This window comes from Myotis daubentonii, chromosome X, assembly GCF_963259705.1.
Source record: "Myotis daubentonii chromosome X, mMyoDau2.1, whole genome shotgun sequence".
NCBI classification, from domain to species: Eukaryota; Metazoa; Chordata; class Mammalia; order Chiroptera; family Vespertilionidae; genus Myotis; species Myotis daubentonii.
Genome location: NC_081861.1, coordinates 56,892,238 through 56,917,863, shown reverse-complemented (window position 1 = coordinate 56,917,863; position 25,626 = coordinate 56,892,238). Strand labels below are relative to the sequence as shown.

The window sequence follows — 25,626 nt, the reverse complement described above, 5'->3', positions numbered from 1 at the left end:
CTGCCCTCCCCTGCAGGCCAGTTCACCCTCAACAGCCCTCCCCTGCAGGCCCAGTCACCCTCAACTACCCTCGCCTGCAGGCCCAGTCTCCCCCATATGCCCTCCCCTGCTACCAGGTCACCCCCAACTGCCCTCGCCTGCCGGCTCATTCACCCCCAACTGCCCTTCTCTGCAGGCCCAGTCACCCCCAACTGCCCTCCCCTGCAGGCCGAGTCAACCCCAACTGCACTCTACTGCCGGCCTGGTTCCCCCCAACTGCCCTCCACTGCCTGAGTGGTTGCGCCCAGCTGCCCTCCCCTGCAGGCCTGGTTGCCCCCAAATGCCCTCCACTGCAGGGCTGGTCACCCCCAACTGCCCTCCACTGCAGGCCTCTTCACCCACAACTGCCCTCCACTGCAGACCCAGTCCCACCCAGCTGCCCTCCCCTGCAGGCCTAGTTGCCCCCAAATGCCCTCCCCTGCAGGGCTGGTCACCCCCAACTGCCCTCCACTGCTGGCCTCTTCACCCACAACTGCCCTCCACTGCAGACCCAGTCCCCCCCAACTGCCCTCTCCTGCAAGCCCAATCACCCCCATCTGCCCTCCCCTGCCTGCCAAGTCACCCCAAACTGCCCTCCCCTGCTGGCTCAGTCAACACCAACTGCCCTCTCCTACAGGCCCAATCACCCCCAACTGCCCTCCCCTGCCGGCCCAGTCCCCCCCAACTGCCTTCCCCTGCAGGTCCGATCACCCCCAACTGCCCTCCCCTGCAGGCTGAGTCACCACCAACTGCCCTCCCCTGCAGGCACAGCCACCCCCAACTGCCCTCCCCTGCAAGCCCGATCCACCCCAACTACCCTCCCCTGCAGGCCTGTTTCCCCCCAACTGCCCTTCCCTGCCGGTGTGGTTGCCGCCAGCTGCCCTGGCTGCAGGGCTGGTCGCCCACAACAGCCCTCCCCTGCTGGCCTGGTTCCCCCTACTGCCCTCCCTGCTGGCGTGGTTGACCCCAGCTGCCCTACCCTGCAGGCCTGGTCGCCCACAACTGCCCTCCCCTGCAGGTATGGTCACCTTCAACTGCCCTCTCCTGCAGGCCAGGTCCCCCACAACTGCCCTCTTCTGCAGGCCCAATCACCCCCAACTGCCCTCCCCTTCCGGCCAAGTCACCCCCAACTGCCCTCCCCTGCTGGCTGAGTCAACCCCAACTGCCCTCTCCTGCAGGCCCAGTCCCCCCCAACTGCCCGCCCCTGCAGGCTAGGTCACCCCCAACTGCGCTCCCCTGCAGGCCTAGTCCCCCCCAACGGCCCCCCCTGCAGGCCAGGTCCCCCCAACTGCCTTGCCCTGCCGGCTCAGTCACCCAAAACTGCCCTCGCCTGCAGGCCCAGTCACCCCCAACTGTCCTCCCCTGCAGGCCCAGTATCCCCCAACTGCCCTCCCCTGCAGGGCTGGTCACCCCCAACTGCCCTCCCTTGCAGGCCCGATCACCCCCAACTGCCCTCCCCTGCAGGCCAGGTCATCCCCAAATGCCCTCCCCTGCAGGCCCAGTCCCCCACAACTGCCCTCCCCTGCAGGCCAGGTCACCCACAACTGCCCTCCCCTACAGTCCAGGTCACCGCCAACGGCCCTCCCCTGCCGGCCTGGTTCCCCCCAACTGCCCTCCGTGCGGGCGTGGTTGCCCCCAGCTGCCCTCCCCTGCAGGACTGGTCGTCCACAACTGCCCTCCCCTGGAGGCCTGGTCCCGCACAACTGCCCTCCCCTGCAGGCCCAGTCACCCTCAACTGCCCTCTCCTGCTGGCTCAGTCACCCCCACTACCCTCGCCTGCAGGCCCAGTCTCCCCCATATGCCCTCCCGTGCTACCAGGTCACCCCCAACTGCCCTCGCCTGCCAGCTCATTCACCCCCAACTGCCCTCCCCTGCAGGCCGAGTCAACCCCAACTGCACTCTACTGCCGGCCTGGTTCCCCCCAACTGCCCTCCACTGCCTGAGTGGTTGCGCCCTGCGGCCCTCCCCTGCAGGCCTGGTCGCCCCCAAATGCCCTCCCCTGCAGGTCTGGTCACCCACAACTGCCCTCTCCTGCAGGCCCAGTCCCCCACAACTGCCTTCTCCTGCAGGCCCAATCACCCCCAACTGCCCTCCCCTGCTGGCTCAGTCAACCCCAACTGCCCTCTCCTGCAGGCCCAATCACCAAGAACTGCCCTCCCCAGCCGGCACAGTCCCACCCAACTGCCCTCCCCTGCAGGACCAGTGCCCCCAACTGCCGGCCCCTGCAGGCTAGGTCACCCCCAACTGTGCTCCCCTGCAGGCCTAGTCCCCCCCAACGGCGCCCCCTGCAGGCCAGGTCCCCCCCACTGCCTTGCCCTGCCAGATAAGTCACCCTCAACTGCCCTCTCCTGCTGGCTCAGTCACCCCCACTACCCTCGCCTGCAGGCCCAGTCTCCCCCATATGCCCTCCCCTGCTACCAGGTCACCCCCAACTGCCCTCGCCTGCCGGCTCATTCACCCTCAACTGCACTCTACTGCCGGCCTGGTTCCCCCCAACTGCCCTCCCCTGCCTGAGTGGTTGCGCCCAGCTGCCTTCCCCTGCAGGCCCGGTTGCCCCCAAATGCCCTCCCCTGCAGGGCTAGTCACCCCTAACTGCCCTCCCCTGCAGGCCTGGTCACCCACAACTGCCCTCCACTGCAGACCCAGTCCCCCCCAACTGCCCTCCCCTGCTGGCCCGATAACCCCCAACTGCCCTCCCCTGCTGGCTCAGTAACCCCCAACTACCCTCCCCTGCAGGCCCAGGCCCCCCAAACTGCCCTCCCCTGCAGTCCAGGTCACCCCCAACTGCCCTCCCCTGCCGCCTGGTCACCCCCAACTGCCCTTCCCTGCAGGCCCAGTCCCCCCCAAGTGCCCTCTGCTGCAGGCCCAATCACCCCCAACTGCCCTCCCCTGCCGGCCAAGTCACTCCCAACTGCCCCCCCCTGTTGGCTCAGTCAACCCCAACTACCCTCTCCTGCAGGCCCAATCACCAACAACTGCCCTCCCCTGCCGGCCCAGTCCCACCCAACTGCCCTCCCATGCAGGCCCAATCACCCCCAACTGCCCTTCCCTGCTGGCTCAGTCACTCCCAACTGGCCTCCCCTCCAGGCCCAGTGCACCCCAACTGCCCTCCCCTGCAGGCCTGGTTCCCCCCAACTGCCCTCCCCTGCCAGAGTGGTTGCCCCCAGCTCCCCTCCCCTGCAGGCCTCATTGCCCACAACTGTCCTCCCCTGCAGGCCTGGTCACCCCAAACAGCCCTCCCCTGCAGGCCCGGTCACCCCCAACTCCCCTCCCCTGCAGGCCCAGTCACCCCCAACTGCCCTCCCCTGCAGGCCTGCATCCCCCCAACTGCACTCTCCTGCCTGCGTGGTTGCCCCCAGATGCCCTCCCCTGCAGGACTGGTCGTCCACAACTGCCCTCCCCTGCAGGCCTGGTCACCCACAACTGCCCTCCCCTGCAGGCCAGTTCACCCTCAACAGCCCTCCCCTGCAGGCCCAGTCACCCTCAACTGCCCTCTCCTGCTGGCTCAGTCACCCCCACTACCCTCGCCTGCAGGCCCAGTCTCCCCCACATGCCCTCCCCTGCTACCAGGTCACACCCAACTGCCCTCCCCTGCCGGGTCATTCACCCTCATCTGCCCTTCTCTGCAGGCCCAGTCACCTGCAACTGCCCTCCCCTGCAGGCCGAGTCAACCCCAACTGCACTCTACTGCCGGCCTGGTTCCCCCCAACTGCCCTCCCCTGCAACCATGTCACCCCCAACTGCCCTCCCCTGCCGGCTCAGTCACCCCCAACTGCCCTTCTCTGCAGGCCAGGTCACCCCCAACTGCCCTCCCCTGCCGGCCATGTCACCCTCAACTGCCCCCCCCTGCTGGCTCAGTCAACCCCAACTGCCCTCTCCTGCAGCCCCAATCACCGCCAACTGCCCTCCCCTGCTGGCCCAGTCCCATCCAACTGCCCTCCCCTGCCAGAGTGGTTGCCCCCAGCTCCCCTCCCCTGCAGGCCTCGTCGCCCCCAACTGCCCTCCCCTGCAGGCCTGGTCACCCCCAACTCCTCTCCCCTGCAGGCCCAGTCACCCCCAACTGCCCTCCCCTGCAGGCCTGCATCCCCCCAACTGCACTCCCCTGCCTGCGTGGTTGCCCCCAGATGCCCTCCCCTGCAGGCCTGGTTGCCCACAACTGCCCTCCCCTGCAGGCCCGATCACAACCAACTGCCCTCCCCTGCAGGCCCAGTCCCCCCCAACTGCCATCCTCTGCAGGCCAGGTCACCCACAACTGCCCTCCCATGCAGGCCCATTCCCACCCAACTGCCCTGCCCTGCAGGCCAGGTCACCCCCAACTACCCTCCCCTGCTGGCGTGGTTGCCCCCAGCTGCCCTCCCCTGCAGGCCTGTGCACCCACAACTGCCCTCCACTACATGCCCGGTCCCCCCCAACTGCCCTCTCCTGCAGGCGCAATAACCCCCAACTGCCCTCCCCTGCAGGCCAAGTCACCCCCAACTGCCCTCCCCTGCAGGCCCAGTCCCCCCCAACTGCCCTCTCCTGCAGGCTCAATCACCCCCAACTGCCCTCCCCTGCAGGCCCAGCCACCCCCAATTGCCCTCCCCTGCAGGCCCAGTCAACCCCAACTGCCCTCCGCTGCAGGCCTGGTTCCCCCCAACTGCCATCTCCTGCCGGCGTGGTTGCCCCCAGCTGCCTTCCCCTGCAGGCCTGGTCGCCCACTGCCGGGGTCCAACCCCAACAGGTCCAGGGGTTCCCAAAGGTGTGGACAGAGTCGGCGAAGAAGGAACGACACAGAGACAGCGTTCAGTTGATCAGCAGCCTAGCCAGGATCTCTAGCCAAGTTCTGGTCTCGATCTCCAGAGAGGTTCTGCTTCAGATCTCCAGCCAGGTTCTGTGTCCATGTTGTCTTGGTAGGTTCTCCAGCCAGGCTCCGTCCAGGCTCTCCAGCCAGGCTCAGTCACCAGGTTCCAGTCAGGCTCTCCTGCCAATCTCCGCAGTCAGGTTCAGTCCAGGATCTTTTGCCATGTTCTCTCCAGGCTCCGCCTCCAGGCTCCGAGGCCAGTCCCTGTCCAAGATCCTCCGGCATGCTCTCTCCAGCGAAGTTCTTCTGTCTCTAGAGAACGTTCTGTGTAGGTTCTGTGCCTAGGCTCTGTCTCTCTTGGTCCTGTCTTCCAAGCCCTGTGTTCTAAGTTCTGTCTCTTTTCTGTCTTGTTACAACTGTATTTATACCAGTTGATTCCAATCCTATCAATCTCTATTCCAAAGGTTAGGGCGTTTCTTATCTCCATTCCAGGGAGTAAATATTATGTAGCTTAAGCATGATTGTTCATAGTTAAAGTGATTAATTACCCGCCTGGCACTTAGTTGAGGGGTTTTATTCCCTCCCTAACTTCAGGGGAAAATCCCTACCTGGGGATTCAACCTTTCTCGGAGAGGTGACCTTGGTTAAAACACAGAGCCAAGAAGGTGAGCAAACATATTAAGAACCGTATGCCATATATGCAAGGTCCCTTGAAACAGCAAGGATGGACCGGCTCCCGGCAGCCCACAAATGCCCTCCCCTGCAGGCCTGGTCGCCCACAACTGCCCTCCCCTGCAGGCCCGGTCACCCCTAACTCCCCACCCCTGCAGGCCCAGTCACCCTCAACTGCCCTCCCCTGCAGGACTGGTTCCCCCCAACTGCACTCCCCACCGGCATGGTTGCCCCGAGCTGCCCTCCCCTGCAGGCTGGTCGCCCACAACTGCCCTCCCCTGCAGGCCCTCTCCCCCGCAACTGCCCTCTCCTGCAGGCCCGATCACAACCAACTGCCCCCCACTCAGGCCCAGTCCTCCCGAACTGCCGTCCCCTGCCGGCTCAGTCAACCCCAACTGCCCTCCAATGCAGGCCCAGTCACCCCCAATTGCGCTCCCCTGCAGGCCCATTCACCCCCAACTGCCCTCCCCTGCAGGCCTGCATCCCCCCAACTGCCCTCCCCTTCCGGTGTGGTTGACCCCAGCTGCCCTCCCCTGCAGGACTGGTCGCCCACAACTGCCCTCCCCTGCAGGCCTGGTCACCCACAACTGCCCTCCCCTGCAGGCCAGGTCACCCCCAACAGCCCTCCCCTGCAGGCCCAGTCACCCTCAACTGCCCTCCCCTGCTGGCTCAGTCACGCCCAACTGCCCTCGCCTGCAGGCCCAGTCCCCCCCAACTGCCCCCCTCTGCAACCAGGTCACCCCCAACTGCCCTCCCCTGCCAGCTCAGTCACCCTCAACTGCCCTTCTCTGCAGGCCCAGTCACCGCCAACTGCCCTCCCCTGCAGGCCCAGTCAACCCCAACTGCCCTCCCCTGCCGGAGTGGTTGCCCCCAGCTGCCCTCCCCTGCAGGCCTGGTTGCCCCCAACTGCCCACCCCTGCAGGCCTGGTCACCCCCTAACTGCCCTCCTCTGCAGGCCTGATCACCCCCAACTGCCCTCCCCTGCCGGCTCAGTCACCCCCAACTGCCCTCCCCTGCAGGCCCAGTCAACCCCAACTGCCCTCCCCTGCCAGAGTGGTTGCCCCCAGCTGCCCTCCCCTGCAGGCCTGGTTGCCCCCAACTGCCCACCCTTGCAGGCCTGGTCACCCCCAACTGCCCTCCCCTGCAGGCCCGGTCACCCACAACTGCTCTCCCCTTCAGGCCCAGTCCCCCCCAACTGCCCTCCCCTGCAGGCCAGGTCACCCCCAACTGCCCTCCCCTGCAGGCCCAGTCCCCCCCAACTGCCCTCCCCTGCAGGCCAGGTCACCTCCAACTGCCCTCCCCTGCAGGCCCAGTCCCCCCCAACTGCCCTCCCCTGCAGGCCAGGTCACCCCCAACTGCCCTCCCCTGCAGGCCTGGTTCCCCCCAACTGCCCTCCCCTGCCGGCGTGGTTGCTCCCAGCTGCCCTCCCCTGCAGGCCTGGTCGCCCACAACTGCCCTCCCCTGCAGGCCCGGTCCCCCCCAACTGCCCTCCCCTGCAGGCCCAGTCTCCCCCAACTGCCCTCCCCTGCAGGCCCAATCACCCCCAACTGCCCTCCCCTGCAGGCCCAGTCTCTCCCAACTGCCCTCCCCTGCAGGCCCAATCACCCCCAACTGCCCTCCCCTGCAGGCCCAGTCTCCCCCAACTGCCCTCCCCTGCAGGCCCAATCACCCACAACTGCCCTCCCCTGCCGGCCATCTTGTGGCTACATGGGTGCAGCCATCCTGTTACCACATGAGGGTGGCCATCTTGTGCTAGGGTGTCATGGTCAATTTGCATATCACCTCTTTATTATATAGGATTGCCCTTCAGAAAAATTTTACCAACACACTCAACAAGGGCAGGGAAAAGTGCATGTGTTCCCTAATCCCTCAACAAATCTATTACACAGTTTCTTGTAATCAAACCTATCACTGTTGTCCTTTTTTTTTTTAATCGTCACCCAGAGGATATTTTTCCATTGATTTTAAAGAGAGTGGAAGAGAGAGGGAAATCCAGAGAGAAATATCGATGCCTGCTAGGGCACTCTTTTCCTTAAGTGTTCATCTCTGTTATATTTTTAAAAGCCTTCCACACAAAAAACTTCTGTGGAAACGGTGGCTACTTATTCAGATCTTGTTATAACAAGAGAGTCGGGCACTTTCACTTGTGTTTGGCAAACTTAAAGGCAGGCAGGGGAATAGGAAAGCTTTAGAGTGAAAACAGGGAAGGCTTCAGGTATTCTGATTAGAGGTCATTGGCATGGGGAACCTGGAGGAACTTAACTAGAAGCAAGGCATTTTTTATGACTGGGTCGGCTGCAGTCATTGTTCAAGTCCTGAAGTTTGAAGCAGAAGCTGTTTGGCTTCCTGGGCTGCTTGCTGTAGAGGTTGCGGGTCACAGTTCTATTGTCATATACGGTCTTGTCATTGTCTGTGTTATATTCAATCATTGTTTTATTCTGCTTCAAGTATAATTCCATTTAGATTTAAATACTAATTCATTAGAAATTTTATGTTTGTGCGTGTAAGGAAAAAAGGAACATTTCATTTTGAGGGAAATATTGTTCCTATTTTTTTCTAAATGCAACATTATGCTCTTTGTACAACATTAAAGTTCACATTCTTACCATTTTATGGGAGTTGATCTTCGTTCTTTCAATTGAATTGAAGAGCAACATTCTTAAGACTCTTCCCCTGGACCGCCCAACCCATTGAAGAAAAAAGTCTCTGCGGTTTTCGTTAAAATTCTTTCTTTGACAAACTTCTCAAGAAGAGGTAAAAGACAAAAGGGCCCAGGGAGGTAAAGGGCGACCTGCGGGAAAGAGGCGGTGTGTGGCTGGCAGTCCCGGCTGGTGGGCGGGGCTCGGGGGACGCACGCTCACGTGATCTGCCGGGCGCAGCTGTGGGCACCAGTCCGGGTGCCCGCCTTCCTTCGCTGCGGTCCGGCCCGAGCTGCTTGCGAACTCCTAATTGTTGCTCCAGGTTCTTTCAGGTCAGTGCAAGGGCCTTCCTCGCTGCCCGCGGAATACTGGAATGGGCGAGAAGGAATGGGCACGGAAAGGAAAAAGGTTGGGGATGGAGTCGGGGTGGAGGGAAGCCGGCCTGACTATAGATAGAGATGGCGGTGGGGAAATGACTAAGAGGGAGCGAGCGGCCGATGCGTGGAGGGTGGGGAAGGCGGACACCCCCAAGTACCCATGCCCCCTTTCTCTGCACCCCCTTCTCGCTGCCCTCCGTCCATTTTGGAGCCGGAGATGGTGAACTGGGGGACACCCCAGCAATGAGACAGTGGAGATTAACCCCCTGTCTACTCTGTGCCTAGAGAAAAAAGTTGACCTTCATGGTGGGGAGGCGAGTTGCCTCAGGGAGAGAAAGACGCAGGGATCCAAAATTAGGGTGGAAAACGTCCTGATCTGGCGCCCCAGGCGTGAAAAGAAATGGCAAGAAATGGCGTCTGGGGTGTGGGGAGCGGAGGAGATCGGGGAGGAAAACGTTGGGTGACTAGGGCCAGGATTCAGGAAAGGGATCGGAGTCCCTGTGCATCCACCAAACGCCCAGCTACTGTCTCCCCTGTTTGTCTGCAGGTCTGCGTGTCTGTTGTTCTCAGCACTCGGCTAGGCTAGAAAAGGAAGGAACCTATCCAGAATTCCCGCAGGTCAGTTAAAGGAGGGGTGTCCCAAAGGGGCGGGGAGTGTGGGTGGCCCGTCCCAAGCAGAATCTGGGGCCCCGCTGTCCTCCTCCAACACATTTACACACACACTGCGCCGAGCAAATGTAGAGAAAATGGCAGGGCCTGCCAGAGAAATGGTTGGCTCACGTGTGTGGAAGGAATGGTGAGGAAAGGGTGGCAGAAGGAGGGCGGGGCCCGGTTAGGGGAACTCTGACAAGGGGCAAGATGCCAGTACTATCCAGACCTGCATTCCACCCCGAAGTCCTCTGTCTCCCTTGTCTCCTCTGTGTCTCCTTTTTCCCCCACCCCACCCCCAGGACAGGAAAAGGAGGGGACATCTCAACATGGAAAAACTCTGCAGTGTAAATGAAGGAATGCCTGAGAATCAAGGAAAGATGGAAAATGAACAGCCTCAGAATGCTGCAACGCCAGAAGTAGCTCATACTCTGGAAGACAAGGAAAAGTCAGAAAATGAAGGAAAGATAGAAAACAGGGGAGAGACAGAAAATGAGGAAATACTAGAGGATAAGGAGAAGCCAGAGAAGGAGGGAAAGCCAGTGATAGAGGAAAAGTCAGAGAGCCAGGGAAAATCAAAACAAGAAGGAAAACCAGAGAGTGAGGGAAAGCCAAAAGAAGAAGGAAAACCAGCCATCGAACCAAGGGCTGCAGGAAAGCGCCCAGCTGGGGATGATGTACCTAGAAAAGCCAAAAGAAAAACCAACAAGGGGCTGGCTCAGTGCCTCAAGGAATACAAAGAGGCCATACACGATATGCATTTGAGCAATGAGGAGATGATAAGAGAATTTGATGAGATGGCTAGGGTAGAGGATGAGGTGAAGAAAACCAGACAGAAATTGGGGGGGTTTATGTGGATGCAAAAAAGTTTACAGGACCCCTTCCACCCCAGAGGCCCTAGGGAACTCAGGGGTGGCTGTAGGGCCCCACAAAGGGGCTTTGAAGACATTCCTTTTGTGTAGTGCCCATGGCAGGCATTTGCCAGGCCCAGGGCTTTAAACTTATGCTAATGTTTGGCTTTAGTTGTCACTCTGTTATCCAGCTGCAGCCCTCTATGTTTCAGTAGCAGATTTTTGTCCATTGCATGGAATAATGTTTATGATGCATTGTAAAATTAAAAAGAAAAGTTTGCAGAACCATATATATGACATCAGTCCATTTTTGTAAAACTGCAAAGATATTTACTAATGATCTATGTACAGGAAGAAAAAAACTCTGAAAGCTGAGTCTACTAAAAGCTTAATAGTGGTTATCTGTGGGTAATTTTTTTGTTCATATTACTTTCATCATAAAAATAATGAAAGATAAAAAATAGGAAAACAATACCAAGCAATCAAAAGAACAGTTCAGTGCTTATGGAAAACCTGGGGACACTTAAAATTCTTATCAGCATGCGAAATGGTAAGTAAAACATTACTTCTGGGACTCAAAAGTTGTGGAGGAATCAACCTCATAGTTACATATGCATTGTTGCAAGGGATAGTCTTGTCATCTGTGAATTGGGGATAAAACGTGCCTTCCAGGACTGTGGAGAAGATCAGATGAGATACTGTATTAGGCTAGCTACTACCCTCTCCCCTGCACTAGCAGGACCAGAGCCCCTGAATTTTCCCTGTTTTTGATGTTTGGGAGAGGATTAAGGGAGGTTCCACTTGTGTCCAGGAATAAGTCCAGGTAGCTGAGAGGTAGTTGCCACTCTCTCCTGATTAATGCCATGTCTCTTGGGCATTGTGCCTCGTCTCATGGGTCCTGCACCCTCCTAAGGCCCCTATTGCTAGTGGGCCGGAGATCATGATGGACTAAAGCAGTACAGTATCTCAATAGAAGGGTGGAGAATTCTCTGTCTACAATAGAGTTAACCCTAACTCAGGTGGGTAGTACCCATTTGTCACTTAGACCTTAATATTTTAAAAAGTTCCCAGAAAACACTCCTTTCCAATTTTTTTGTTGGTTTGTGTGTGTTTTTGCATACAGCAATCTTCACTGGATTTAGATACTGGAGATTGAACCAGGAGAAAAATCTGACTGACCAGATGCTGTGCTATTCTCACCTGTTAATCTCTTGTCTGCTGACTCTTTTTTTCTTCGAAGGAATTGTCTCCCAGGAAATTTCTGTTAAGCCCTGCCTTACCATTTTAACAGGCCCATGTGGTCCCCCCACCCACCCTGTTTCTTAGCCTTTTGTTGGTTTTTATTGTTTTTAAAATAAAGTTATTTTAAGGCAGTCATAGATTTTTACAGAATTATTGCGAAGATGGTAGAGTTCTGTGTACCCCATACTCAATATCCCCTATTTTAAAATTGATTTTTAGAGAGAGAGAGAAAACATTGATGTGAGAGGGAAACATGATCAGCTGTCTCCTGCAGGACCCCTACTGGGGATTAAGCCAGGAAAGTTGGGCATGTGCCCTGGCTGGAATCAAATCAGCAACCTTTCAGTGCACAGGACAATGGCTAACCAACCTAGCCACACCCACCAGACTCAATATCCCCTATTATTAACATTTAAATAGTATGGTATATTTGCCACAATGAACCAATATTAATACATTATTTACCAAAGTATACATTGTATTCATATTCCTCAATTTGTCCCTAATGTCCTTTTTCTGTTCCAGGATCCCATCCAGGATAGATACCACCTTTCATTTAGTCATTCTTGTCTCAGGCTCCTCTTGGCTGTGACAGTTTCTCAGACTTTCTCTGTTTTTGATGCCCTTGACACCCTTGAGAGGTACTAGTTGGTTATTTTGTATAATGTCCCACAATAAGCCCGGCTGGCATAGCTCAGTGGTTGAGAGTCGACCTATAAACCACGAGGTCACGGTTTGATTCCTGGTCAGGACACATGCCCTGTTGTGGGCTTGATCCCCTGTGTAGGGCATCAGTGGCTCTCTCTCATTGATGTTTCTATCTCTCTCTCTCCCTTCCTCTCTGAAATCAATAAAAAAAAATATCTTAAAAAATAATAATGTCCCACAATTTCAGTTTGCTTGATTTTTTTTCTTGTGATTACACAGGGGTTAAGTGCTTTTAGGAAGAGGACCACAGAGATAAAGTGCCATTCTCATCACATCATATAAAGGATATATACTATCAGTATTATCTCTGTTGATGCTAACTTTGGTCACCTGACTGAGATAGTGTTTGCCAGGATTCTCCATGGTAAAGTTACTCTTTTATATCTCCTTTTCCATATTCTATATACTCTTTTGTTGTTGTTAATCCTCATGGGAGGATATTTTTTCCATTGATTTTTAGAGAGGATGTGAGGGAGGGGAAAGGAGAGAGAGAGGGTGGAGAGAAACATCAATCTGAGAGAGACAAATCAATTAGTTGCCTCCCGCCCCTGAGCAATGCTGGCCAGGGCTATATGTACTCTTTGGAAGAAAGTCACTATGCACAGTCCACACTTAAGGAGTGTTCTACCTACTTGAGGGTAAAGTACCTTCAAAATTATTTGGAATTCTGCATGGGATATTTTACTTCTCCCCCTTTTATTAATTTATTCATATCAGCATGGTTTCATTAATATTTATTTGAAACTTTAGATTATAATCTAATGCTACTTTTAGTGTTTTGATGGTACTCATTTTAATTTTGGCCATAGGGAGCTCTTTCAGTTGGCTTTTGTATCTATTTGATTGTGTGTGTGTGTGTGTGTGTGTAACACTTTCTGGCACTACAAGATACACTAGTTTTGCATATTTCTTGCCTAAGTTCTAGAATTAGCCATTTCTCCAAGGAGTCCTGATACCTTAAGTTGGAGAACAGTATTAAAAACTAGGATCTGGGTGCTAGGTGTACTCATTACTGTTGGGATATCATTGCTTCTAGGCCCTCAGAGTTGACAGAGTAAGGAGATATATGGATATATAATAATCTGTGTATATATATATACATATATGTATACATATATACATCTTTATGTTTTCTTCTTCATATATTTTTAATATTTATATACAGAGATAATTTTGCCTATAGTCTTATAGACTACATTCATTTCCAAACTTACTTATGTCAGCACCTTATTCCTCCCATCCCTCTCAGTAAGGTTGTTTCATATTTGTAATACACTTACATTCTGCATTTTAGGAGTACTGTTATAAACTATTTTTAAATTTCAAATTTCAATTGTCCATATCTGGTATATAGGAAAGTAATTAACTTTTGTATATTAATCTTACATCCTGAAACTTTGTGGCCAGGAGTTTGTCAATGTTTTGGCATTTTCTATATAGACGATCATGTCCTCTGAAAATAGAGACAATTATATTTCCTCCATTCCAATCTGTGTATATTTTATTTACTTTCTGGTCTTATTGCACCAGCTAGGACTACCAGTATGATGTTTAATAGGAGCAATGAGAAAGGACATACTTACATTGTTCTTGCTCATAGGGTGAAGTGTCCTCTTGTTTTTTAAGTTCTTTATTGTTTAAAGTATTACATGTAGTACATATGTCTCCTTTTTTCCCCATTGACCTCTCCCTGGCCACCCCCACTGCCCCAGCACATGCCCTCACCCCCCTAGTGTCTATGCCCCTTGGTTATGCTTATATGCATGTATACAAGTCCTTTGGTTGATCTCTTACTCCCCCGCCCCCCAGCTTCCCTCTGAAGTTTGAGCATCTGTTGGATGCTTCTCTGTCTCTGGATCTGGTTTTTGTTCATCAGTTTATGCTGTTCATTATATTCCACAAATGAGTGAGATTGTGTGATATTTTTCTTTCTCCGACTGGCTGATTTTGCTTAGCATAATGCTCTCCATATCCATCCATGCTGTTGCAAATGGTAAGAGCTTTTTCTTTTTTATAGCAGCATAATATTCCATTGTGTAGATGTACCACAGTTTTCTAATCTACTCATCTGCTGATGGGCGCTTAGGCTTTTTCCTAATCTTAGCTATTATAAATTGTGCTGCTGTGAACATAGGGTGCATATGTCCTTTCTGATTGGTGTTTCTGATTTCTTGGGATATATTCCTACAAGTGGGATTACTGGGTCAAATGGCAGTTCCATTTTTAATTTTTTGAGGAAACTCCATACTGTTCTCCACAGTGGCTGCACCAGTCTGCATTCCCACCAGCAGTGCACGAGGGTTCCTTTTTTTCCACATCCTCGCCAGTACCTGTCATTTGTTGATTTGTTGATGATAGCCATTCTGACAGGTGTGAGGTGATACTGCATTGTTGTTTTGATTTGCATCTCTTGGATGATTAGTGACTTTGAGCATGTTTTCATATGTCTCTTGGCCTTCTGTATGTCCACTTTCGAAAAGTGTCTATTTAAGTCCTTTGCCTATTTTTTGATAGGATTGATTATCTTCCTTTTGTTAAGTTGTATGAGTTCCCTGTAAATTTTGGAGATTAAACTCTTATCGGTGATAACATTGGCAGATATGTTCTCCCATGCAGTGAGCTCTCTTGTTGTTTCGTTGATGATTTCTTTTGCTGTGCAGAAGCTTTTTATTTTGATGTAGTCCCATTTGTTCATTTTCTCCTTAGTTCCCATTGCCCTAGGAGCTGTATCAGTAAAGATATTGCTATGTGAAGTTTCCTCTTTTTAATCATCAAGTATGATACTAGTTGTAGGCTTCTTGTAGATTTAAAAAAAAATCAAATTGAGGAAGTTCCCCCCTAATTCTAGTTGGAGAGTTTTGATCATGCAAGGGTATTGGATTCTATCAATTGCCTTTTATACATCAAGTGATATGATCATATGATTTTTCTTCAGTCTGTTAATGATGGATTATATTGATGAATTTTCAAATGTTGAATCAGCCTTGGAAACCTAGAATAAGTTCCTCTGTTAGGTGTATGATTCTTTTGATACATTGTTGGATTTGATTTGCTAATATTTTGTTGAGGATTTTCTGTCTGTTTATAAGAAATTGGTCTGTAGTTTTCCTTTTTTGTGTTGTTTTTTATCTGGTTTTGGACTTAGGGTAATACTAGCCTCATAGAATGAATCAAATGTTCTCTCTACTTCTAAATTATGGAAGAGATTGTAGAGAATTGGTATTATTTCTTCCTTAATGGTTAGTAGAATTCACTGATTTCTAAATGTTCACTGGTGATCCTTAAATGTTTGGTAGAATTTGGTCCTGATGATGCCTATCTTTGGAAGGTTATTAATTATTTATTCATTTCTTTAATAAACAGATGGCTATTCAAGTTATTTATTTCTGTGTGAGTTTTAGTAGTTTGTCTTTCAAGAAATTGGTTCATTTCACCTAAGTCAGTGGTCGGCAAACTGCAGCTCGCAAGCCACATGCGACTCTTTGGCCCCTTGAGTGTGGCTCTTCCACAAAATACTACGTGCGGGCACGCATGTACAGTGCAATTGAAACGTTGTGGCCCATGCGCAGAAGTCGGTATTTTGTGGAAGAGCCACACTCAAGGGGCCAAAGAGCTGCATGTGGCTCGCGAGCTGCAGTTTGCCGACCCACCTAAGTTATCAAATATGTAGGCATAGAGTTAGTCACAGTATTCCTTCATTATCTTAATGTCCATGGGATCAGGAGTGATGATCCCACCTTAATTTCTGGTATTGTTAATTTAGGTCTTTCTTTTTTCTTGGTTACCCTGGCAAGAGATTTATAAATTTTATTTATCTTTTCAAAGAACCAGAAATGTTTTGTTAATTTTATGTTTTCTTTTTTTCACTTTCATTTTTTTCTTCTCTATTTCATTCTTCTGCTTGCTCTAGGCTTAAATTATTCTTCTTTCTTTAGTTTCCTAAGAGAAAGCTTAGGTTATTGATGTTAGATCTTTCTTCTTTTCTCATTTAAGCTAGAAATTTCCCATGAAGCACTACTTTTGCTACATTCCCCAAATTGTGATTTTTTTTCATTTAGTTCAAAGTATTTTTACATTTCTTTTTTATTGTTGTTGTTTTTCAGTTTGTTTGTTTTTCTTTTCTTTTGTTTTTTTATCTTCACCCAAGGATATTTTCCCATTGATTTTTAGAGAGAGTGGAAGAAAGGGAAAGACAGAAACATCGATGTAAGAGAAACACATTGATTGTTTGCCTCCTGCACACGCCCTACCAGGGCCCTGGCTAGGGGAGAAGCCTGCAACTGAGGTACGTGCTCTTGACTGGAATTGAACCCAGGACCCTTCAGTCTGCAGGCTGACACTCTATCCACTGAGCCAAACCTGCTAGGGCTACATTTCTTTTTTAAAATATGTCTTTATTGATATCAGAGAGAGGAAGGGAGATGGAAAGAGAGAGAGAAACATCGATGATGAGAGAGAAACATTGCCCCCTACTGGGGATCAAGTCCACAACCTGGCAATGTGCCCTGACCTAGAATCGAACCAGCACCTCTCAGTGCATGGGACTATGCTCAAGCAATTGAGCCACACAGGCCTGGCAGTGCTGGAACTTAAATAGTTTTGCTCCAGACCTTTTGATTCATTCTTTCTCAACTTGCATTAATAAGATAATATTATTGTCTTATATAGCGTTAACTTAAACTTGCATAGATATTTATCCTTTTAATTGCTATTTATCCCTTCCTTCATCTTCAGTCTTCCATCTGTAATCATTTTCCAGTTTCCCTGTATCATTTAGTATTACTTTTGGTTCATGCCTGCGGCTGGCAAACTCTGTGTGTTTCTATTTATTTGTAAAGGTCTTTATTTCAGCTTTATTTTTGAAGGGTATTTTTGCTGGTTATCAATTTCTTGGCATTTATTTTCTTTCAGGACACTAAAGATATTCCACCAACCTCATGCTTCCATTGTTGCTCTCAAGAAGCCAGAAATCAGCCCAACTTTTGTTCTTTTCAAGGCATACTCTTATTTTTTCTGGCTACTTTTGTTATTTGTCTTTGTCTTTGATTCTATGCAAGTTCAGTATTATACATCTATGCATGAGTTTCTTTTTATTTATTCTGTTTGGGGTATGTTGGACTTCTTGGATCTGTGGATCAATATCTTTCATCAGTTCTGAAAAATCCTCAGCCATTATATCTTCAAACATTGCCTCTGAACACTTCAATTTCTCTTTTCCTTTCAGAACTCTAATTAAACATATGTTAGATCTTCGGTGGTGAATACACATTATGATATACAGATGATGTATTATAGAATTGTATACCTGGAACCTGTATAATTTTTTAACCAATGTCACTCCAATAAATTCAAATAAACAAAGCATGTTAGACCTATTATACCCTCCCATATGTATTTTACATCTTTTTTTACTACCTGTTCAGCCTTATAGATGGTTTCTTCTGAATATAATTTCAAGTCCTTTAATTCTTTCTTGTTTTGGTTAATCCTCACCTGAGGATATTTTTCTCATTTATATCTTAGAGAGAGTGGGAGGGTGGGAGCGGGAGAGAAGAGAGAGAGAGAGAGAGAGACATTGATGTGAGAGAGACACATCAACTGAATGCCTCCTGCACATGCCGCAATGGGCTGGGGATGGAAGAACCTGCAACCCATGTACGTGCCCTTGACCAGGAATCAAAGTGCTTTGGTGCAGCAGTCTGGACTCTAACTACTGAGAAACACCAGCAAGAGCTAATTCTTTCTTGAGCAGTATTTATTTGGCTGTTAAGGCCATGCATTGAGATTCTAATTTCAGCTAAGTTATTTTTTAGTTTTAGAATTTCCTTTTTTTTTTTGGCTTCTAGTTATCTGTTGAAATTTCAAGATTGGATTTTATCTTAATACACTAAGTATTTTTGTTTTTATTTATTTTCATTAAATTTATTGGGTTGACATTGGTTGATAGGGTCAGATGTGGATTTCTATGTTATGAGACTGTGTATTGCACTGAGCATTATGGTTTAATAGTCTGTATCCAATAATTCAAACCTAATGGATCTGTTTGTTACCTGTTATCTCTACTGCTTCTCACGTAATTATGTCTTTTTTCTTTGTGTTTCTGGTTGTTTTTGGGTGTCAGCATTGTACATGAACATTTGTTTATTGAAATAACTTGAGAAATAAGTTAACAGTATTTTATTCCAGAGAAGATTTTGTTTGCTAGTCCAGTAAGGGTGATTCCTGTATGGAACCACCATAATCTATGTTCAGAGGCCACTTACATGTTGCAAAACCAAGTTTAAAGACTTTCTGAGGGCTAGTTTATTTCCAGTTTGTAATTACCCTTAACCTGAAACATTGTGGTTCCCAGAATTATATGAGTGACAGTTTGTTAGGAAACTTCTCCTCTTTCAGTAGGCCTTTGGTGTTGATTTCTTAAAAATATATTTTATTGATTTTTTTTTTTTTTTTTTTTACAGAGAGGAAGGGAGAGGGATAGTTAGAAACATCCATGAGAGAGAAACATCCATCAGCTGCCTCCTGCACACCCTCTACTGGGGATTTGCCCGCAACCAAGTTACTTTCCCTTGACCAGAATTGAACCTGGGACTCTTCAGTCCCCAGGCCAATGCTCTAGCCCAGCCTTGGGCAAACTACGGCCCGCGGGTCGGATCTGGCCCGTTTGAAATGAATAAAACTAAAAAAAAAAAAAGACCATACCCTTTTATGTAATGATGTGTACTTTGAATTTATATTAGTTCACACAAACACTCCATCCATGCTTTTGTTCCGGCCCTCCAGTCCAGTTTAAGAACCCATTGTGGCCCTCGAGTCAAAAAGTTTGCCCACCCCTGCAGTACCTTGAGTCAGCTTTAGATTCAACTCAGTTTGGTGCTGGTTTACTCCTTAACCTTTATTCATTAACAGATACCCTCAAGACAAATAAAAGAAAATATGGGTAAATTCCTCTTTGATCTCATGTAGAAAAAGTTCTTAAGTATGAATCAAAATCTAGATGCAAAGAAGTATGATAAATTTGACTACATATTAAAATGTATGGCAGACAGTAGACACATGAAAAATGCTCAAAGTCACTAATCATCAAATAAATGCAAATTAAAACTACAATGAGGTATCATCTTACACCTGCCAGAATGGCTACCATCAATAAATCAAAAAACAAAAGTGCTGTTAGGATGTGGAGAAAAGGGAACACTAGTACACTACTGGTGGGAATGCAGACATCAGCCATTATGGAAAACAGTATGGCAGTCCCTTAAAAATTAAAAATAGATCCGCTGTTTCACCCAGCCATCCCACTTCTGGGAATATATCCTAAGAATCCTGAAACACCGATTAGAAAGAATATATCCACCCCTATGTTTGTAGCAGCATTATTTACAATAGGTAAGATCTGGAAACAGCCCAAGTGCCCATCAGTAGATGAGGATATACTAGTAAAACAGCTGTGGTACATTTACACAATGGAATATTATGCAGCTGTAAAATCGAAGGATCTCTTACTCTTTGAGACAGTATGGATGGACCCGAAATAAGCCAGTTAGCCTTATTTAATAAAGAACACTTGAAAATGAGGGGCAAAAGAACAACCACCCAATAGCAATATGTGGAAAGACATGTACATACAATTTACAATGATATCAAAATAAAATGCAATTGAGAAACTTCTCACCTATCATTTTAGTGGAAATTAAAAAGTGTCACACATGGTAGAAAGGGTGTGGGGAAACACACACTCCTGTATTGCTGGTGGGAAAGCAAAAAACGGATCTGAGCCTCAGGGTAGGGACTAGCCTGGAGATGTAATTAAATTGGGGATCTTCTGTGCTTGGAGGAAAATGAACAGAGGTAACTCAGGGAGAGAACATGTGGACTGAGAAGAGAGGAGGCCCAGAAACACCTTACTTAAAGTGGCAGCACAACTTTCTGGCGGGCACCACCACCAGACTCCAGTCAGGCACAGCTGGTCTTGAAAGCGGGCTGTGGGGCTTAGTTGCTGAGCACTCTTAGTGATGTAGGGTACCCTCCCTGTGATTAGCTGTCACACCTGGAGATAATGGATATCTCACAGGGATGGTGGGCGAGGACCTGAGATGCACCAGGTAAAGAACCTTCGGGCAGAAAGCTGCCTCCTCCTGCTGTCAAGGATGTGGAGAAAAGTTTCAGTGAGTACCCTCATGGCCATCACCCGCCTCCCTCCCCCCACCCACTACCACCTCCGGTCTGCAGCAGCCGGGTCTCCCAGGATTTGGGGGGGGGGTTCTAGTTGGGGGTGATGCGACGATCACGTGATCCACCGAGTGCCCACGTGGGCAGCAGCATCGGCCCCCAGACAAATCCCAGTGCCGTCCGCTCCCCTTGCCCGTGAGGTGCCACCTCCCTGAGATGCCCTGGCAGCAGGCGAGGGGCGAGTGGGCTTCCATGAGCCTGAGGAGGCGCAGGCCTGGCCCGGGCCCGCAGGTGAGTGTGCCGGTGGGCCTTGCCAGCGGCCTCGGTTGGGGTGAAGGTGGACACGAGGATGGAGAACAGCGGTGGGGTGGGGAAGCTAAAGAATCACGGAGATGGGGGAGGAGGTGGACCCGGCGCTGGCGCTGGCGCGGGCAGGTGAGGAAAGAAGACCCCATCACAGGCCCCGCCACCTCCTCAACGCCCCACCTCTGAGCCCTCCATCCATTTTCGAGCCCGATATGGGAGGAGGCACGTACCGCAGTGCGACAGTGAAACGTAGGCATATTCTGGAAATAACTCCCTCCCCCCCCCCCCCCACCTCACACTGGGCCTGTGAGGAAATATTGACCTCCACGAAAAAGGGGTGAGGGTGGGGTGGGTTAACTGCAGGGGAGGGGTACACAGAAGCACAAACAGTTTGGAACGCTTCCTGATCTGGTGCCCCAGGCCTGAAAAGCGATATGACCACTTGGATGCGGGGCAGGTAGGGGAGGGCAACGTTGGATGTGGAGTGCCCGGATTCAGAAAAGGAACACCAGTCCACTGAGCGCACAGCCACTGCCCCGGTTTCTTGTCTGTCTGCAGGTCTGTGTGTCTGACCCCAGCACTCTGCTAGGCACAGAAAGGAAAAACCTGTCCAGAATCCCTGCAGGTCAGTGAAGTGGGGGTGGGGCACTGAGGTGGGGTGTGTGAGTGTGGAGGACACAGCTTGGGCAAAATCTGAGGGTTCACCTCCACATATAATATAAACACACCCCATCAGACTGAAGGATGGTACAGAAGGTACCAGGGCTTGCCAGAGAAATGGTTGGCTCTCGTGTGTACAGTGGGGAAAAGTGTGGCAGAAGGCCAGCTCAGGGGAACCCCGGCCATGGGCCAGATGCCAGTACTATCTGAGCCAGTCCTCACTCTTCCTTGTCTTCTCTTTCTCTCCTCCTTCCCCACCCCACCCCACTCCCTAGTACAGGAAAGGGAGGGGACATCTCAATATGGAAAAACTCTATAATGAAAATGAAGAAAAGCTGGAAATCAAGGGAAAGCCAGAAGAAGAAGTAGATACAGAAGATGAGGGAAAGTCAGATGGGAAAGAAAAGCCAGAAGTGGAGGGGAAGCCAGAGCACGAGGAAAAGCTCCAAGACCAAGGACAGCTAGATGACGCGGGGAAACAAGAAAAGCAGAGCAAGTCCCAAGGTGAGGGGAAAGCACGCAGTGAGGGCAAGCCAGAACCCCAGGCCAAGGCAGAGAGCCAGCTGCGAGCTGCCGAAAAACGCCCGGCTGAAGAGTATGTGCCCCGGAAAGCTAAGCAAAAAACGGACAGGTGGACAGATGATTCCCTCAAGGACTATCAGGAGGACTTACAGAAAAGGCATTTGGGCATTGAGGAGAGGATGAGAGAATGTGGAGATGTGTCAAGGGCTCAGGAAGAGCTAAGGAAAAGACAGAAAATGGGTGGTTTTCATTGGCTGCAAAGAGATGTACAGGATCCATTCTTCCCAAGGGGCCAATGGGGTGTCAGGGGAAGGAGGGGTGGAGGTAGGAGCCAAAGGGGCGTACATAATATCCCATATCTTTAAAGCCCTTGGACTTCAATTCTGATTTCTCTGATGAGAATATTCCAACCCTGCTTTCCCTTGGGCAGGGAGGGGGGAGGGTATTTTCCAGGCAATGTGCTTTAACCTTAAGCTGATACTTTGCTGTAGGTGTCTGCCATTCTTGTTACCAGCCACCTTTTGGTCCAACTATACAGTGCTCTCTGTTTCAGTACTGGATTTTCATTCATGTGCATGGAAGAGAAGGTCATGGTACTTTGTAAAAGAATAAAACTGTTATTTACAGTGCCAGCCCAATTTTGTAAAAATGTGAATATGTTTGCATAATGCATTTATGCACAGAGAAGACTCTGAAAATGTATACACTAAAAAGCAGGTGGTGGTTTTTCCTGCATGGTAGCCAAAAAGAGGCCTTGCCTATACTCAAAAATAAGTCCAGTCACCTGATGGTTAGGTACCTCCATGCCATTCCTCTGTGGACATGACCATCCCTATGTCATCCCCTAGTTGTAACCATGTCAGTGGGCACTGATGTCCCATATCCTGGGTCCTCTACTGCTCTATGACTCCATCTGTGATTCTTTTTCTTTGCTTTGCTCACTAATCTCCACTTTTTCCTAAAGGATATGGATTATGTTTGTCATAATAAAAAAAATCCAAAAAAATCTGAAAAAGAAAACAAAATGAGGAAATCAATACATGATAAACCATCAAAATGTTCAGTGAATTTGAGGGCAATGAAAATGCTTAAAATTCTTGTCAGAATGTAAAATGATAAGTAAAACACATTATCTCTAGGGTTCATAGCTAGAGGAATCAATCTGGTGGTTTTAACAACTGCTGAGTGGATCAAATGAGGCACTACGTGAGCTGTGTTGGGCTGGCTCCTTTGCAGTAGAAGTAACCTGTATCCTGTCAGACACTTAGGGGAGAGTTGACCTGTGCCCAGAAACAAATCCAAGTAGCTGAGAAGAGGTACCATCCTTCTCTGGATATTACCATATACCCTCTGCTGACAGCTATTGATACGATGGAGTCCTCATGGAGTCCTCATGGTGACAAAGGTCCTCTGATTCCCTATAGTCTTCAAAGGGCCAAAACCCCTATTTGACTCCTACAGGAGTGTGGATAAAGCCCATGCCCCAATTTCAGAGTTATACCTACTCAGGTGATACTGCCCAGGGGCTGCTTGGGCCCCACTGTATTACATAGTTCATAGCAAATTAGTCATTACTATTTTTAGTTCATTATATATTTGCTTGTAATATCTTTTCTCTTCATAAGACTTAGATATTTTGGGTCCACTGGGGGCTGTGTCCTGAGAGTAATGTATGGACTAGGCAATAGATGGTGATTTGAACTAAACACCACACTGCAGTACCCCAGGGAAATCATATCTAAATTTACATGTCTTTCTTAGTGTGCTTGCTTTCTAAAATGTCTTCTGGCTTGCTTGCTATACAAAATCAAGAGACTTGTCCACCCAGAACTGAGGGTTACACAACTGAGTTCCAAGCTGAAAATATCCCTTCCCGTTCCAAACCAATTCCAACTGAAAAGGGTAATAGTGCTCTTGAAAATATTAAAAACTCTCAATGTGAGACATTTTTATTTAACCAACCAGTATATTCCTTTCTCAAAATAGACTTTTTTAAAAATATATTTTATTGATTTTTTACAGAGAGGAAGGGAGAGGGCTAGAGAGTTAGAAACATCGATGAGAGAGAAACATCGATCAGCTGCCTTCTGCACACCCCTAACTGGGGATTTGCCTGCAACCAAGGTACATGCCCTTGACCAGAATCGAACCTGGGACCTTTCAGTCCGCAGGCTGACGCTCTATCCACTGAGCCAAACCAGTTAGGGCAAAATAGACTTTTCTTATTCATTCTGATATTCCTTACAGTGTAGTTGACACATTTACTTAATAAATTATGATTGAATTAGGAGTCCTGAGTTTAAAGAGATATACCGCTTATGGACTAAAGGCTGAATAGTGTTAATATGACAATTCTCTCCAAAACTGATCTATGAATTCAATACCATCCTAATAGAAATCCCAGCAAAACAGGATTCTAAAAGTTATATAGAAAAACAAAGGACATAGGATAAACAAAATATTTTGAATATGAAGAACAAAGTTAGAGGACTCACTGACTGATTTCAAGACTATAAAGCTACAGTATCAAAACTATGTAGTATTGGCATAGGCTAGACCAGGGGTGGGCAAACTTTTTGACTCGAGGGCCACAATGGGTTCTTAAACTGGACCGGAGGGCCGGAAAAAAAGCATGGATGGAGTGTTTGTGTGAACTAATATAAATTCAAAGTAAACATCATTACATAAAAGGGTACGGTCTTTTTTTTTTTTTTTTTTTAGTTTTATTCATTTCAAACGGGCCGTAGTTTGCCCACGGCTGGGTTAGACATATAGATCAGTGGACTAAAACAGTTCAGAAAAGGCACATAGGTATATAGTCAATTCATTTTTTAAAAGGTCCCAAAGTAATTCAGGAAACGATAGATTTTTCAACAAGTGATGCTAGAACAACTGGATGTTGTCTTAATTCAGGCTGCTATAACAAAAAATACCACCAACTGTGTGGCTAAAACAACAAACACTTATTTCTCACAGTTCTGGAGTCTGGGAAGTCCAAGATTAAGGTGCCAGCATTTTGGTGTCTGGTGAGGGCCTGATACCTGGTTCATTAACATGTTTTCACATGGCAGAAGGGGCAAGGGAGCTCTCTGGTATCTCTTTTATAATGCGATTAACCCCATTCATTCAGTATGGGGATCTTGGGATCTAAAGGCTACCAGTCCATATTCCCTTCTACATAGCCCATACTTATTCAGACAATGAATGTATCCACTGAGGGCATCCATTATAGAGGAAACTGAATAACTGGGAGGAAAAAAATGACCATCTCTGTAGATACCATTCAGCCTTTCCTCACAGCAATCCCAGTGTGCTCAATGAGCCCATGTGCAAAGTGGACATGGAAGGAGGAGTAGAGCTGTGCAAAAGCTCAACAATATTGACTCCCCTTACCAACCTTATCTAACTACTGTCACAGCTGAGTACAGAACCAATGCTGAGCCCCTAACATGGCACCATTTCTAGGGGGTACCAGTCATCAATTTGGAAAAAAATGATTGCAGGAGACCTCTTCCACATGAGAGAGACTACTTTGTCTTTAAATGGAAATAATCATGCTTTTTAAGATAGCAGTTTTATTGAGATACTAGAGGCCTGATGCATGAATTTCGTGTATCAGGCCTCTAGTTTTAGAATATCCTCATCATGCCCCAAAGAAACACTACATTAGCAAACACTAAATATTCCCCTCCCCCACTATTTTCCCCCAACCCAGTTACTGGCAACCACTAATCTACATTCTGTATCTATGGATTTGGCTATCGTGGACATTTTTATTTGTAATAAAAATATGTGGTCTTTTGTGACTAACTTCTTTCACTCAACATGATGTTTTGAAGGTTTCACACATGCTGCAGCATGTATCAGTGCTCCATCCCTTTTTACTGCCTAATAATACTCCATTAAATGGTATACCACATTCATTATCTGTTCATCAGTTGATGAACATTTGGGCTGTTTTAATTTTTAGCTATTATGAATAATGCTGCTTTAAACATCTGTGAAAAAGTTATTGTTTGAACACATGTTTC

General features: G+C 48.9%; 1 protein-coding gene and 1 pseudogene across 4 annotated transcripts; both read left to right on the top strand.

The window, feature by feature from the left end:
- Positions 1–8,297: 8,297 nt before the first annotated feature.
- Positions 8,298–10,275, top strand: TCEAL4 (transcription elongation factor A like 4). Of its 4 annotated transcripts, none has more exons than XM_059680343.1 (3): positions 8,298–8,441; positions 9,034–9,104; positions 9,442–10,275. In XM_059680343.1, exon 3 carries the CDS (start codon positions 9,464–9,466, stop codon positions 10,094–10,096), a length of 633 nt encoding a protein of 210 aa, XP_059536326.1. In that variant the 5' UTR covers positions 8,298–8,441; positions 9,034–9,104; positions 9,442–9,463; the 3' UTR covers positions 10,097–10,275. The 4 variants fall into 4 exon arrangements, with proteins under 4 accessions (XP_059536326.1, XP_059536324.1, XP_059536325.1 ...); XM_059680341.1 differs by having other exon boundaries at positions 9,437–10,275; XM_059680342.1 differs by lacking the exon at positions 8,298–8,441 and adding an exon at positions 8,450–8,517 and having other exon boundaries at positions 9,437–10,275.
- Positions 10,276–18,778: 8,503 nt separating this feature from the next.
- On the top strand, positions 18,779–22,217 carry LOC132225110 (transcription elongation factor A protein-like 3; annotated as a pseudogene).
- Positions 22,218–25,626: the final 3,409 nt, after the last annotated feature.